General features: G+C 48.5%; 1 protein-coding gene across 3 annotated transcripts in view; it reads left to right on the top strand.

Moving 5' to 3' along the window:
• Window positions 1–16931, top strand: part of atrn (attractin) — a 70369-nt gene that overhangs the window by 1841 nt on the left and 51597 nt on the right. For all 3 annotated transcript variants that reach the window (XM_084437987.1, XM_084437986.1, XM_084437988.1), the window contains exons 2-13: window positions 2456–2539; window positions 6127–6240; window positions 7894–8022; window positions 8961–9166; window positions 9748–9916; window positions 10055–10145; window positions 10370–10619; window positions 10740–10923; window positions 11895–12049; window positions 13416–13500; window positions 15147–15352; window positions 16739–16860. In XM_084437987.1, the coding sequence (XP_084294113.1) occupies window positions 2456–2539; window positions 6127–6240; window positions 7894–8022; window positions 8961–9166; window positions 9748–9916; window positions 10055–10145; window positions 10370–10619; window positions 10740–10923; window positions 11895–12049; window positions 13416–13500; window positions 15147–15352; window positions 16739–16860 (1795 nt within the window). The remainder of the gene's footprint in view (window positions 1–2455; window positions 2540–6126; window positions 6241–7893; window positions 8023–8960; window positions 9167–9747; window positions 9917–10054; window positions 10146–10369; window positions 10620–10739; window positions 10924–11894; window positions 12050–13415; window positions 13501–15146; window positions 15353–16738; window positions 16861–16931) is intronic.

Here is a 16931-nt window from a genome sequence, read left to right as displayed (position 1 = left end):
TCAAAAGTCAGTCTTCCCTGCCGACATAGCCTAAATACTGAGAGATTTCCTGCCGAGAACCTTGGCCCTCCAGTGTTACACCACATAGTGACGTCCTCATGGCTGAGGGGATGGGAAGTCCATGAGGCCGTACTTGGCCCATCTCCACCGCGAGCCAAACTTGAGTGCTTATTGTTGTCGTTGGTTTGGCCCACGTTGTGCAGATCGCTGATATGCGGCGCCTATCAGATTGGCGAAAGGCTGCTACTTTCGGGGTGAGGATGTGGTCTGAGGCTGTGTTTAGCATAAGGACAATGAGCCATAGAGCTCTGGTTGGGATACAAGGCGGAGCACCCTCTGTGTCTGTGGAGGGAGTGTGTGCTGCCAGGAACTCACAAACAACCATGAGGCTTCAGGCTTGGAACACATTAAAAAATGAGCCTAGACTCATGTTTGCCCGTTAAATAAATGTTTAACACACACACACACACACACACACACACACACACACACACACACACACACACACACACACACACACACCTATACAAGTAGGCTGCTTGTTTAGAAAAATGGGAGTTGCCCTTGGCTAATTAACGTTCACAAATGAGTTTTTTGTGATTTGTGATTATTGGTGTTCTTGATCAATGTTGATGTCATTCCCTCCTTTGATCAGATAATAGCTGTAAGGTGTATGATTGTAAACCTGTTTATTTTAGTGTGGGGGAATGCTATGAATACAGGCCCTGTGTAAAACTACCCGCATGAGACTTCAATGGTCTCTTAAGGCTCCACAGCCGTTAATTTCTCTGCCTGAGTCCTAACTCGTATAATTCTATAACCTAATTGTGCATCGCAGACCCCAGTAATGAATTGGCTGTTTTGCTCTTTACTGAAGGAGATAAAGGCCAGGCTGTCTCACTGAGATTGCTTCCATCGGATGGCGTCTTGTTTCCTCTCTGTTAATGTGTATTTCCTGACCACAGTGGCAGATGAATTTCAATGGAATTAGGCTCCACTGTACGCGTGCACACACACACACACACACACACACACACACACACACACACACACACACACACACACACACACACACACACACACACAGTTGTACAGACCTACCATGGCATATTGACTCTGTCTGGGCCTCCTGTCTCCTGGACTGTCTCACTACTAATCAAGGCGTCTTAACCCCTGAGGGGATCGTGTTTGCTGTGGTCTGGTGCTGCTGCGCCACTTTGCAATTCGCAGACGATTTGGCAGTTGGCACAGTGATGTGAGAGAGGGAGGTGAAAATCTCTGTCGTTGTGAAGTCCAAGGCCTGTCTTTATGCCTGTCTGTTTGTGTGGCCAGTCCAGATGTCGTCAAGTCAGATATCCTTGGATCTTGGGATAAACATCAGCTTCATGCTCTCCGACTTGATTCCTAGTCTGTCTCGTCCAGGGTTGTTGTTGTAGGCTACACTTCAAAGTGCCACACTGTGTGCGGCTTGTGCCATGTTGTAATAAACACTGTGGTTATGAAAACAAGTACGTAGCTAGCCTCGTTGAGTGTGTGGACCTAGAGCACACAGGTGATTGGCTCCTCGAGGCCTCCCAGGGAGCCCTGTTTCTCTCCTAGCAAGCAGAGAGAGAACTGGAGCTCCCTGAAGGCTCCAGCCACATTAGCTAGCTCTGCGTGCTTAATTACAGTGTAAGTGTGTAGCCTAACTCTTCAGACCAGGCTGGTGGATAGACACTCACTGGAGCTGCATGGCTTAGAAGCAGCATCTAACACATGTTAACTGAGCTGAGCCCAACAGGGTGGAAACCTTTAAATATTCCACATACTTTGTTCACATTTTCTTGGCTGATGAACAGTCATTGGACTACTAAATGGCTCAAACTTACTACGCTTAACATAAGCATGACCTAAGGTTATGGTTAGTTATTTCCGTCAAGCTTATCGTTGTGACTACACACAAAACATTATAATGTTGTTTTGTTTTGCAGAACAAGTCTGTGGCCTTGAACTTTTGAGACCAATCTCATTTTACAGCCGTGGCTGGATTGAACTGCTCACATGGGCCCAGTAAAGGGCTGAGACTCTCAGTTATAATGTGGATCTAGCCTTAACCTGGGTGTGTGAGAAGCTCTGCTCTGTCCCAAGGGTAGGTGGACATACTTCGCCCCTGCCGTCAAAGAGCAGACTAATTACCCCTAATCAGCCAAGCCCACGCTTGTTATGACTGTGGACCTGGCCTAATTAGCCTACCTGCAATGGAAGCATGAATGGACTAGCCCAAGCTTGATCTAATTCAGACTTTTCTTTGGCCAAATTCCAAACCTTTCTTAGTGAGTGGTCACTGTGAAGTCTGACTCAGTGGTTTGAGGTCAGCCAGTCTTAAAAGCATAACTGTTTAGCCTACTTGTCCTGTGCCTTGTCATTTATTAGCTTGCTGTGTACAATGGGGTGCTGTTTTTTGTCTGACCCCCAGGCTCACCGGGCCCTCGGGCTCCCTGACTGACGGCCCAGGGAACTACAAGTACAAGACCAAGTGCACCTGGCTCATCGAGGGACAGTAAGTTTTCTGACAGCATGAACCACGCCTTGACACCGCCTAATATCAATAGTGGGAAAGTAGTAAGAAAACAACAGCTGATTAAAGACAGTGAATCAACCCAGCTCATTTGAAGCGTTTCTTACACTGTACTTAAATGCAGTCTTGACCTGTTCTCCTCAGTCAGCAAGTCTACTCCAGAAAGTAGGTTGTTTATTGAGAATGTCAGTCCGTTAAAAAAAATAAAAAATAAATACAACTCTTTATGCAAAACCACACACACACACTAATTTAGCACTTCATTCCCTGCTAATCCAGATGGCACATTTACATGCAGCCTCTCTCTATACAGTGATTACCCAGTGATCAGGGTTGGAGTTCATCCCGGTGGTACATGCTCAGAATGGATCAAAATCACAAGAGTGTAGAGGAGAAGGATATAGAATTCAATAAGCGTCCACAGACAGACGCTTTGAGACTCTCTCAGCAATTAAACTAGTCGACTGCAATATCTGGAGTGACCTGACTGACTTCAAGCGGAGTGCAGCCGTGATGAGACAGGAAGACGTGACTGAGGCACACAAACATGACTGTGACCATCAATGTTTCTGCTGGTAAGGTTTTGCCATGGCGTAGCGCCACAACAAAATCCTTGCCGCCACACCATACAGTACATTTGATACAAAAAAATAATAATACAAATGAGGCTATATACTTTGTATTAAAGTCTCAAATTAAAAATCGTAAACTTTCTAAACATTTCTGCCTAAATGCCCTTTCAGAACCATGATAATGTTGTGCCTGCATTTTTATTTTCAACAATAGCTTGGGCCGTGCACTCCGTGAATGCTGCTTTCTGTGGTCAACTCAAAAGACTGAGCGTGAAGGGATGTTTTCTTCAGCAAGCCTATTACAAAATAATGTAGGTTAGTGTTTAACCAGTGTTTGAATTGGACCAAAATCTGCCAGTACCTACCCTACTCCTCAATAGGGAACATACATAGCAGTTTAAAATATATTAATGTTTGTAATCAATAAGTGGGCTCCAGCGTAGAGCTAGATAACGTTCCAGTAAGAAATGCCGACAGCTCCTGCCCATCTCTGGCTTATTTGGTCTTATCATTCGCTGATGACAACTGGCGGATCCTAAAGCCTAAAGCCTACATTTTCCAGATGGACATCCGACAATATTTGAAGAGGAACAGAAAGTAGAATGAAGTTGAGAGCAGTCAGGTAGTCTAGCCTATTGCTTCACCTGGACCAGTAAACTATCTGATCTGATTGGACAAGTAAAAAATATAGTTGAAGTGTGATAAATATGTAACGTTATCTAAAAAATACAGTCGGTAAACAAACACGATGTCGAGCTACACATGCACCCAGTAGCCTAGCCTATGTTTGAGCCAAAGCGGAGCCTCCATCTATGTAGCTTACGCGCTGCTGTCTGTCTGTCAGCAAACATTGTCAAGGAGACGGCCCACACCACAAGTGTGAGTACAACATGCGAATCAGAGGCGCTGCCCCGACTGACTGACTGACTGATTGAGCGACCTTCTTTTTGGCTGGCTGAACCAAAAGTTTAACAACGCTAGCTTGCGTTAATGTTCCTCCAGCCACCTAAAAAGGTCAAAGCAACAGCAAATGCAACGAAATATCAGTTAAGCGTAGCCTAATCTAGCCTATTATTTATGTAAACTATGTAAAAAAGGCAGTGATTGTGGTAGGAGAAGACAGGACCAGCACAGAGTGGAGGGAAAGGTGAGAGAGGAGAGGATAGAGGTTGTTGGAGAGCAGGAGAAGAGAGAGGAGAAGGAAGGGGACAGGGCAGGATGAGAGATTAGAAAGAGTGATGATTTAGAAGGAATTAATATGCAGTTAAGCATCAATGGGCATCAAACATTATTTTTTTATTAAATAAAACATTCTATCTATTATTCTCACCCCAAAACTCAAAATTAAAGAAAGCATATTTCATGTAAACATGCTGTTTCAGTATACTTTTCAGTATACATTTCATGATTTTATTTTCATTCTTCAAAAGTCACCAGAATACAGGAAACTAACTCTCTGAAACTTTTTTTTCTGGGGGAGGACCCCCACACCCCCCACTTTGGTACAAATCCTCCCTATTTTGGCAGTCTTGAGCTTGGCACCACCACACCAAGGGATCAATTCCACAGGAAACACTGGTGACCATGACCATACAGCTTAGGAGACAAATCTCCTCCTCTTCCTGAGAATATAAAACAGTGACTACGTTTACATGCACTCAATATTCGGTTTATTGTCCATATTCCGATTATTGAAACATTAGGAATAAGGAGTTTACATGCGCAAGCAAAAAGGAATATTCCTGTATACATGGTAATTGTAATCATTCGGTATATTCCGAATTTAAATCAGCGACGCACGGAGAACATCATCACAATGAAAGTTTCTCTGCGCTTTTCTTCTTCCTGTTTAGCCTGTTTATCAATTAGACATTTTTTTGTTAGACAATGGAAACGATAGCAATATGTTTGTGGTGTGCTATAGTGCTTGCTCTCATCCAGCAACACCACTTCACACTCCTCCTCCTTCACTTCCTTACTGAAAGGAAAAAACGAGAGGAAATGTTAAACGCCGGTGATGTGGCTCTCTTTCATATGCCACTCGTTCACACCAGAGCTCCCCGGGCCCTTTGGATGAAGATTAGCAGCCAGGATTGGTGGGAAATACATAAATACAATCACAGAACAGGAGACAACATAACAAGCAGAAATACAATCAAAACAGCAGCAATAAATAGAATAATAAAATACACTATAGATTTGTGTAGTTTGCTTGCGTGTGTGCAAAATTACATTTGTCAGTACAAAACTAGTTTGTTTAGACATGATTACAGAATTGATTTTGCAGAATAAAATAAACTGTAGGCCTACCTATGAAATATACTATAGATTTGTATTGTATTGCATTCTGAGAATGGCTAACGTTAGTCCAGCAATCTACAGAACCAAGATTCCTTGCGAATAAAACATGCGCAGAGCACAAATTCATGTTCCTTTTGGTGGGAATAAACCGATAAGCGTATACATGACCCAATATTCGGTTTGGAAAAGGAATAAACCAGGGGTCTTATTCGGTTTTTTAATCTTCGGAATATGCCCATATTCTGTTTATTCAAACGGTTTATTGATGTTTACATGGAATATTGTCAATATTCCGTTTAAGAAAGGTTTATTGAGTGCATGTAAACGCACTCAATATCTCATCCTTTCAGATCTCAGTAATGTGATTTCAAAAGTCAAATTTGAATTCATGGCTAAGAATCCCATGAATGTTAGCTGCACTATTATCATGTTGTTCAAAGCTATTCATTCCCCTGAGCTTTTTCTCCCCTGGCTTTGACAGGGATTTAGACCTCTTTAAATATGATCTCTAAACTTCATGAGAGCCAAAGCTTGTTTTTATGAAATGTCCAGACTTGTCTTTTAACAAATCGTGCTTCAACCATGGCCTGTAAACCCGTCATTATTACCAGAGCTTTCCAGGGATTTTCACTGGTCAAAATCTAGACGTTTTGATTGATTGTTATTGGAGAATAACTGCCTTCCTCTGTCTTGTAGGCCCAACACTATCCTCCGCCTGCGCTTCAACCACTTTGCCACAGAGTGCAGCTGGGACCACCTGTACGTGTACGACGGAGACTCCGTCTACGCGCCGCTCCTCGCCGCCTTCAGGTGGGTCTCTGCTGGACGCCCCAGCCAGGGGAACAGTAGTCGATCCTGGTCGAATCGCATCTCCCATGTTTCTCGTGGCGCCAGTGGACGTTTAGGGCGAGGGGAGTGACACAGCTTTTCCTAAATGGTTTCTGTTCTGCTTCGAAGTGACTGCACAGTTGAACAGAAAGAGTTCCAAGAAGAGTCTTCACAAACCATGGGCAACCGTGAGCTAGGCAACAAAGCAACACTATCACTATTTAGCATCAGATTATGTAATGTTATATAATGTTACTCAGTAAGGGACAGTGAAAATGGCTTGATGGCTTTTTAGAATTTGATAAGCTTCATGACTGGATATGTAGTGGCTTGGAGAACAACTTTCAGGCCTGCTATTGAATATAGTTGGAGGGACAGTTGGCTAGCAGCGTCGGATCCTCTCTAGGGATGCCCGGATAACGTCTTTTGCTGCTGATACTGATCGCCAGTCGTCTATGAGCTATATCTACCGATACACTGCCGATACCATTTTTTGGTTTTGTTATAGCAGCTGGTATAGCAGTATTATAGGTCTACCAGTTTCCATTTACATACATTTCATCCATCAGATTGAGTCCTGTTCAAAAAGTATCCACATTTTCTTTTCTTTTTTCGACCTCCATATATACTTGATCATTATGTAAACAAAACCATGCGCACAGAGAATTGGCTCTCACATATTTGCATCAGCGATGGGTTTTTCGACAATCGGCGACTAGAAAGCATCGGAATTCCCCGATCTTATATTTATTTTGAATATCGTCTGATTCCAATTGCTGGCCGATCGTTAGCAGGACCCTAAAGTCAGTGGTGTGTAGAGGAGGGCGTGTCCTCAGGGATGGCCTGTTAATCTGGGCTAAGCCTGGACTAAACTAGAGGAGTACTAATACTGATCACGCTCACACACTGCAAAACACTTCCCGCTGATCTTATTAGCTTAATGTGTGTGACCATCCTTTCTCTCTGAATTTCCTAACACCCGTCCTGTGTAGGAAGTTAGCGGCAGTATAGCTCAGGAGGTAGAGCGGGTCGTTCAGTGATCGTAGGGTCGGTGGTTCGAATCCTGGCTTCTCCTGACTACCTGTCGAAGTGTCCTTGGGAAAGACACTGAACCCCAATGAGCAGGCAAGCGCCTTGCATGGCAGCTGCCGTCATTGGTGTGTGAATGGCGCTCCGGGCCAGTGTAACAACTGGATGGGGAGCGCATTACAAATGCAGTACCTATACCTATACCTATACCTAGTCTGAGCCGAGGTGAGGGAACCTGTACAGGTCAGGGCACCACAGACAGACCTTCTCTCACAGTCTCAGACCGACCAGTACCCAGAGACAACTCGGACCATCCCAGTCACATTTAACTGCTTTCTCCATCGTGCTGTATTGACCCCCTGCAAATTATTGGCACATAAAATGCGAAGTGCGTTTTATGATGAAAATTAACTATAGGCTCACGGTGAGTCACCTGCCAAGGGGACTGTAGATGAAAAAATCTACCGGCCAAGTATATTTTTTTTTCAGATAGCCTTCCGAAATCTAGTCGCCAATTGGACATTTTACCTGCATTTGGCTGGTGGCAGGTGTTAATCTTCAGCCCTGATGACGCGTAATGGTGGGTGTGTTTTCTTTTTATGGCAGCGGCTTGATAGTGCCCGAGCGATACGGCAACGAGACGGTGCCTGAGGTGGTGTCCCGGTCCGGCTACGCCCTCCTGCACTTCTTCAGCGACGCCGCCTACAATCTGACGGGCTTCAACATCTCCTACAGGTGAGCCGCGAGCTACAATACGCCGGCAACACGCGGCTGCCCGAGAGCACCCTGCTCGGTCCCGGACGCGCCGCAGCGGAAATCCTGTCTGCCGCGCGTCTGCCGTGCGGCCGGGAGAGAGATCTCTGCGAGAGACACGGGCCTCTCTTCACACTCCTGAGGACATTTTGGGACACACACGTCACACGTTTGTGTGATTCATTCCTGACATTGGCAGAGCTGTAGCACCGTGTTTCTATCTTAGAGGCTCGAAAGACCGGCAGAAGTTTTATTTGTTATTTTATTTATTTTATTTATTTTATTTATTTTATTTATTTTATTTATTTTATTTGTGCGAATTGTTCTGTTATTCCCACATAAAAGGAGCGTCCGATGAAAAGCGAGGTGAGTCTCTGCGGCCGGCCCTGACCCCTGACCCTTGCGTCTGCGCCGGCCACAATGGACCCCTGAGTTTTACCGGTCACTGGTACGGTCTCCATGGCGACGGGATTGAAGTTGGGTTTAGAAACGAATAAAAGTGAACGCCCGGGGTCTTTGGTGTCTGAGAGGGGCAGTCAAGCCAAAAACATCGAGCCGTGCCCGAGCGCCTGAATAACATGAAAGAGAATGAAGAAGACCTCTTTTGTGGCAAACAGTCTTGCTCCAAAACTTTGCCTTTATTCCCCCTGCCCCCTGGTGCTTGCTGCTCTAGTTGGAAAAACGTAACATTTTATTCATTTTCACAGCTGGATGTGCTTGTGGGAATGGTCGTTTTCTTTAAAGAATAATTTCCAGAGAGCTGGGACTATTTTTAGCGTGTTTAACCATTTATTCTGTGCATAGTTTTGATCAATGCACCCGTACCCCTCACCCTTATATCTTCACCCCCCCCATACCCCACCCCTTCCTCTCCCTCCGTCCGTCCCTTCGTTCCCCATTCCCTCCCTCCGACCCCTCAGGGTGAACACATGTCCCAACAACTGCTCGGGACGAGGGGAGTGTCGCGCGGCGGGGAACTCCACGGGCTCCGTGGCTTGTGAGTGCGAGGACAGCTGGAAGGGAGAGGCCTGCGACATCCCCTACTGCGTGTCCAACTGTGGCCACCCAGACCGAGGCCGCTGCCAGGCCAGCTCCAAGACCTGCCTCTGCAAGGGCGGCTGGCAAGGTTGGCTCAACCACCCCGGTTTACTCCAACCCTGGTCATTAAGTGCTCCAGAGAGAGGGAGAGAGAGAGAGTGTTTGTGAGTGTGTTTGTGAGTGTGTGTGTGTGTGTGTGTCTGTGTGTGTGTTTGTGTGTCTCAGCAGTTTACCCCGGCGCTCCGCAACGACAGCCGCGTCGTTAACCTCCACTTCGTCAAGGTCCCATATTGGTTAATGGCCCCTCTTTTGAAGAAACACTTAACTTTTTAAATTGCCCCATCTGGGGGCCAAAATGCTCTCTTAGCTCTTAAATGGCGACACCGGCAGCAGCAGCAGCTTTACAGCATCCAGAGACAATGACTTCATTTAACTGCCCTTATCTCCGGCGCTCAGTGTGCTTGTGATCTAATTGCCGCACCGAGAGAAAAACAGACCTCTGCTGTCAATGCCGTTATTGCTCACTTTTGTCATAGTGTTTTCATATTGCTGCTCTCAGCTCCGCTGAATGAACCCCCATTCGTCATAAGTCCGCTAAGAGACCGTCACTGTCGCTGCTAAGTGAAGTCACGTTCTACAATATCTGCTTTGCTAATCCCTCCCCCCCAGGTCCAAACTGCTCCGTGCCCGTGCCTGCCAACTCCTCCTTCTGGTTCCGGGAGGAGCCCGCTACGCCGGGCCTGGGCCGGGCCTCCCACAAGGCCGTGGTGGACGGGGACGTGATGTGGGTCGTCGGGGGATACGTGTTCAACTCCTCGGACTACCAGATGGTCCAGGCGTGAGTGCAGGACCGCCCGCACGCCGTCTTAAGACTAGTGTCTGGTCGCGTCCGTGCTTCTCCTCACGCCTGTCCCCCCCCTCCTCCTCCTCCCCCTCCTTCTCTCCCTCCCCCCTCCCCCTCCTTCTCTCCTCACAGGTTCAACCTCACGTCCCTGAGCTGGATTCCTCTCGACCGCTCCGTCAACTCCGTCATGGGGCGATACGGCCACTCTCTAGCTCTGCACGAGGTAGGGGCTCCGGGTCGCGAGATTACTTTTAGGGTTAAGGTTAAGGTTAGCGTTAAGGTTAGGGGTTAGGGTCTTCCTTAACCCTAAACTCAATGGTGTTATCGCTAAACTGGGTTGCGAAACGCGTAGACGCCTCCGGGTCCATCTGGCTCCTGTCCCTCACAACGCTGCTTGTTTTGAGCTGAGAACCGAGCCCCTTCCCCTTGTGTGTCCCGCTCCCCCAGGGGAAGATCTACATGTACGGGGGAAAGATCGACTCGACAGGCAACGTGACCAGCCAGCTGTGGGTGTTCCACATCCAGAACCAGACCTGGGCGGCCCTGAGTCCCCGGGCCAAGGAGCAGTACGCCGTGGTGGGCCACTCTGCCCACATCGTGCCCCCCCTCCAGGACGGGGACAGCCCGGTGATGCTGGTCCTGTTCGGCCACTGCCCGCTGTACGGCTACATCAGCCAGGTGCAGGAGTACAACATGGGTGAGTGGAGGATGAGCGCCGCGCTCCGCTCCTTCTCAGCTGCGGTCGGACGGTGGAGGAACGGCGCTAACCACCAGCACCCGCCCCCCCCCCCACCCCTCTCTCTCTCACCGCCCGCAGCCCAGAACACGTGGAGCCTGGTCAGCACAGACGGCGCCCTGGTCCAGGGGGGATACGGACACAGCAGCGTGTTCGACCCCGGCTCCAGAGCCATCTACATCCACGGAGGGTACAAGGCCTTCAGCGCCAACAAGTACGGCCTGGCGGGAGACCTGTACAAGTTCGAGGTGGACAAGAGCAAATGGTGAGCGGAGCTCCAACATGGTCGCTGAGTGGGAGGGGCCAGAGAGGAGCGTGCCTGAGGATTGTTTCTGCATGACTCTGCATTCTTGTTGGTGCAGCGATTATACATCAGTGCACAGAGCTCAGGCACTATAGCGACCTCCATTCGACAAGTTCCCCCCAGGGATCAATTAAGTTATCTATCCGTCTGTCTGTCTATCGATTTGTCTGCCTGCCTGCCTGCCTGCCTGCCTGCCTGTCTGTCTATCTGTCTCGTCTGTCTGTCTCATCTGTCTGTCTATCTATCTATCTGCCTGCCTGCCTGCCTGCCTGTCTGTCTGTCTGTCTGTCTGTCTGTCTGTCTGTCTGTCTCTGTCTGTCTGTCTGTGTCTGTCTGTCTGTCTGTCTGTCTGTCTATCTGTCTGTCTATCTATCTATCTGTCTGTCTGTCTGTCTGTCTGTCTGTCTCATCTGTCTATCTGTCTGTCTCTATCTGTCTGTCTATCTGTCTCGTCTGTCTCATTTGTCTATCTGTCTCGTCTGTCTGTCTCATCTGTCTGCCTGCCTGCCTGTCTGTCTGTCTGTCTCCTATCTATCTATCTATCTATCTATCTATCTATCTATCTATCTATCTATCTATCTATCTATCTATCTATCTATCTATATATCTATCTATCTGTCTGTCTGTCTGTCTGTCTGTCTCTCTCTATATCTCTCTCTCTCTCTCTCTATCTATCTATCTATCTGTCTGTCTATCTGTCTGTCTATCTGTATCTATCTATCTATCTGTCTGTCTGTCTGTCTGTCTCTCTCTCTCTCTCTCTCTCTCTGTCTGTCTGTCTGTCTGTCTCTCGCTCTCTCTCTCTCTCTCTCTCTGTCTCTCTCTCTCTCTCTGTCTGTCTGTCTGTCTGTCTGTCTGTCTAATCTTCTTGACTCCTCATGCTCAGAGCTGCATGTTTCTCCTCCTGAGGACGATGTTATGTGTTTCCCCAGGACGGTTCTGAAGGACAGCGGTTTCTTCCGCTACCTCCACGCAGCGGTCATCGTGAGCGGAACCATGCTGGTGTTCGGAGGAAACACGCACAACGACACGTCCATGAGCCACGGGGCAAAGTGCTTCTCCTCTGACTTCATGGCCTACGACCTGGGTCAGCACTACGCGCCACACGGCCACACACCTGGAAACTGACCCGACTGTCATCACTGCCCACAACCCACACATGAATTGAGTTGCGATCATTGCACATATAGAGAATGGTATTGTCCGTTTGTTGGCGTTGAAGGTGCTCTGAATTATAAATCTCTCATTCACTGATTATGATGATGATGATGAAGCACAGAATGAATTGGAAATTTCCCGGTTGGTTGAAGGAGCGAACGTTTTTGCAAAAAGTCAGAGTCACTTGTCAATTCAGTTGTCAATTCAGAGTCCTCCACATCGCGAGTTGACTGTAAACAATATGTTTTCCTCCCCTAAGCTCATTATTTGGATGCTTTGTCATGTCTTTGAGCTGGCACAGTTTGCCACTACTGCCCGCCGGCTCAGAGACGCCTCCAGAACGTGCGCTTTCACAATCATTATGGGATGATTGACGTGTGGGGAGATTAGCATCTCCAGGGGAGGGGAACACCCCCTGAGACACTGTCTCTGTTCATTATGGGGTTGAGATGACTTGATTGTAATTTCTCCCGTTGCATTTTCATCACTTCAGCTTGGCTCCTGTCTGTGTTTAAGTGTAGAGTACAGATAGTAAAGAGTGGAGAATGGAGATAGCCGCTTGATTGAGGACATAACTTGTTCTTAGTTGCAGAGGACAAAGACCCTGCTCAACAGTTTTGACCAATCCCACTAGTTGAACTGTCGAATTGTTGCGTCCTCAGACTCCCCACACACAAATTGGCATCCCGAGCAATTTAGCTGCCATCAGCGATTTTTCCACCAAACAATGTCTTTATCATATGCGTACAACTCCTGATTTCGAACCTCCACAAGCGGCGCGACCCATTCTAGAGTCGGTAAACGTCAGTAAACGTCTCTCTGAGCTGAGCAGTTGCAGTGTTGGCAGCTCTCTCAGCTGTAACTATGGCAGCTGTTGGCCTGAGGACTAATTGCCCCTCCTTAACAAGCTGAACTCAATTAGGATAGACAATTCCAGGCAGATATATTGACTCTTGACAGACATGCTAGTAAATTCACTCAAATCTACCCTGCTTTTTTACAGTGATTACCAGCAGGTGGCACTGCCTACCCATCCAAATTGGATCCTAATGTGTATTTTTGAGGCTGAATAACTAGCACAGTGACAGTATGAGAGCCAGAATTGTCATACTGTTGGCAGTGGCACTAATGCAGGCTACATTTATTCTTTCAAAAAAACAAACTGATATCCCCTGAAATCACCTCAATACAGCTTTCTTTTTATTCAAATGTATACTTTATTGCTTGTCAGTGTTTGGTATTACAGAAACAGTTCACTAGAGTTTGAGCTCTCTCTCTCTGTGCTTGTTTGACAGCCTGTGATGAATGGTCAGTGCTGCCCAGACCAGACCTCCACCACGATGTCAACCGTTTCGGACACACAGCCGTCTTCAGCGACAGGTACTACAGGCACAGACACAGACAGAATCACAGACACAGACAGAATCACAGACACAGACAGAATCACAGACACAGACAGAATCACAGACACAGACAGAATCACAGACACAGACAGAATCACAGACACTGACAGAATCACAGTCAGACACAGACAGACAATCACAGACAGTCATGGACACAATGATAGATACAGTCATGGACACAGACAGACAGAATCACAGAAACAGTCACAGAAACAGTCAGGTGTGTCTGTGATTCTGTCAGATGAGACAGATAGATGACTGTGGCTGTGACTGTCTGTGTCCATGACTGTTTCTGTGACACAGTCACAGACACAATCACAGCCACAGTCACGGACACAGACCGACACAGACACAGACCAACACAGTCACAGACCAACACAGTCACAGACAGACAGTCACAGACCAACACAGTCACAGACAGACACAGTCACAGACCCAGACATAGTGAGTCACAGCCGGTCACAGTCACAGACGGTTCTAGACACAGTCACAGACGGTTCTAGACACAGTCACAGACGGTTCTAGACAGTCACAGACGGTTCTAGACACAGTCACAGACGTTCTAGACAGTCACAGACAGTTCTAGACAGTCACAGACGGTTCTAGACAGTCACAGACGGTTCTAGACACAGTCACAGATGGTTCTAGACAGTCACAGACGGTTCTAGACACAGTCACCAACACTGGCTGAGGGAACAGGAGGGCTGAGGATGAGTAATGAGAGCTGGCAGGGCTGATAGCATAGGAGTAAAACAGCACTCTGCACGGACTCTGAATTCCCTAAAAAGAAATGTTTGCCCGTAGGTAAGATCAGATGACAATGGCTAATGGAATGCACCAACTGTTAATGCTGTTAATAGTCTGTATGAATCAGCCCTGTACAGTCATCAGTGATTAACGATAGCGCCGTTAACCTATAAAGTGGCTGGGAAAATGCCCTTGAGCGTAGAAATAATCTTGATTGAGCGGCACAATACGTCCTCTGGCTCTCCATGATGACTCGAGTACTGTACGTGTGAACAGCAGCCCCCTCGGCTGTGTGTGTGTGTGTGTGTGCGTGCGTGCGTGCGTGCGTGCGTGCGAGAGAAAGAGCGAGTTAGAGAGAGAGAGAGAGAGAGAGAGAGAGTGAGCGAGCAAGCTTGAGCGGCGCCCTCTGACCAAGCAGGGCATCCCATGAAGGCTGTTTGAAGTGGTTTGGATCAGAAGGAGGCGGGTGCCTCCCATGTACCCCCCTCGTCCCCGCGGACCGCTCCACTTGAAGGTGGGCTGTTGTGGGGGGACGACCCAGGCTTGCTCCGCCGGCACGGGGCCGTGTCAGGGCTGCTCGCAGAGGAGGGGAGCGCTTTCAACGCCATTTAACCGGCAAGGAGGGGGGCGGGCGTTTGACCAGACGCTCTTTCAGGCACACGCTCCGCTAGAAAGAAGATCCAGGGAGAGAGCAAAGGGTTCGTCGTCGCTGTGGGGAACCGTGTCACTCGCCTGGCTTGCCTCTTTCATGTGTACTCTGCTCAACTACCCCCTGCCTGCTTGTCTAATTTGTGGAAATGTCACCACCTCCCCCCCCCCCTCTCTCTCTCTCTCTCTCTCTCTTTCTCTCCCCCTCCCTCCCTCCCCCTCTCCCAGTGTGATGTATGTGTTCGGGGGCTTCAACAGTCTGCTGCTGAGCGACGTCCTGATGTACACGTCGGCCAGCTGCTCGGCCTTCTCCGCCGCCGCCGCCTGCGCCGCCGCCGGGCCGGGGATCCGGTGCCGGTGGAGCGCTGACCGGGGGGCCTGCCTGCCCTGGGACGCCCCTGGACCCCTCCCAGCCGTCTGCGGGGCCAGAACATGTAGGCCGCTCCCCCTGTTTTCAGCCTCACAACTACATAGTGGTTGGACCACCTGCATTCTGCACCCCCCCCCCCCCCCCCCACACACACACACACATGGATGGAAGACGCGGGCCTTGGTGTCCCACTGTGTCCGCCGCCCGCGGCAGCAAGCGGTCTGGCGAGATACCAGTCACTCGCCGCGTGTATTCTTAGACAGGCTGAAATAGCAGGTCTGTCTCAGGCAGCGAGGCCAGCTGGCTGTGTGGCTGTGGGTGTACGTGTGTGTGCGTGTGTGCGTATGTGTGCGTGCGTGCATGTGTGTGCGTGCGCTCGCTCACACTCACTCGTACGGCTGCACAATTAATCGTGAATTAATCGAAATCGCGATTATGACCTCCGCGTGTGTGTATGACCTTGAGTGTGCTAGGACTACACGGACGAATCACAGGCGCTTATGCTGTCTGACCAATCACATGCGTTCCCGCTGAGTGCGCTGTGCGCAGCAATTTCACTGAGAAAACATAGCAGTAGGTCAAGACTGTCACAAGAGTACCTGCAGCCGTGAGTAGTGAAAAAATGAGCGAAAACTAGGTCAGTGAGTTGGTAGCAAGAAAGGGATCAACGTCCGTGATTTGGCAGTATTTTGGTTATTATATATTAATATTATATATTAAATAATCGCAATTATTAATCGCAATTACCATTTTGAGCAATAATCGCAATCATTATCTTTTGTCATAATCGTGCAGCCCTACTCACTCTTGCATTTGTGTGTGTGTGTGTGTGTGTGTGAGTGTGTATGAGAGTTGATCCGTGTCAGTGGATGTATGCAATCATAGGGATCTGTTAGCTGGGCCTCCTGTGAGTTCTCTCATACTGCCATTGCCATTTTGTCACGGCTGGTGAAAAATCCTCCAATTCCCACATTTCGGCAACCTCATTTTCCAGGGTCGGACTCTGCAGAGGCCTAGTGACAGATCCAACCGAAACCAGAATTCTATCTCCCACGCAGATGTAATACAAGACGGTGTGTCTTCAACTGACCGCCGTGACCCGCCTCAGAAGCCCCCCCAGTAGGGCAGAGCTGAGCTGAGTCAGGTGGGAATCATTATTCCCTTACCAGAGCTGAAAAACGTCCAAAATACATTTTAGCAGGTGCTGGAGTTAGAGGTGAACGAAAAAAAAAATGTTTAAAACACCGCACGCCACCGTTTCATGCCCCTGGGTGACGCGTCGACACGACGCTGCAACCCGTACGGTCTCCATCAGCCATCTGCGCGGCGCTCTCCCTGTGTATTTTTCAGTCGTCTGCCATACGCGGCTAACGAGGTTGTCTAATTGATTCACTAACAAGGTTGTCTTAAATTGCTTCACTAACGAGGTCGTCTCCCTGGTTGCTCTTAGACGCTGACAACGAGAGGTGTGACCAGTACACCGACTGCTACAGCTGCACCGCCAACACCAACGGCTGCCAGTGGTGCGGCGTCCAGTGCGTGTCCACAGGCAGCAACTGCACGGCCGCAGCGGTAAGGCCGGTTCGGACTCCATCCTTATCGGAGAGAGATCCCCTTTTTGAAGGTTGAGTTTGGCAGTAGTG

This window comes from Borostomias antarcticus (genome assembly GCF_949987555.1).
Source record: "Borostomias antarcticus genome assembly, chromosome: 5".
Lineage (NCBI taxonomy): Eukaryota > Metazoa > Chordata > Actinopteri > Stomiiformes > Stomiidae > Borostomias > Borostomias antarcticus.
This window is presented reverse-complemented; position numbering and strand designations above follow the sequence as displayed.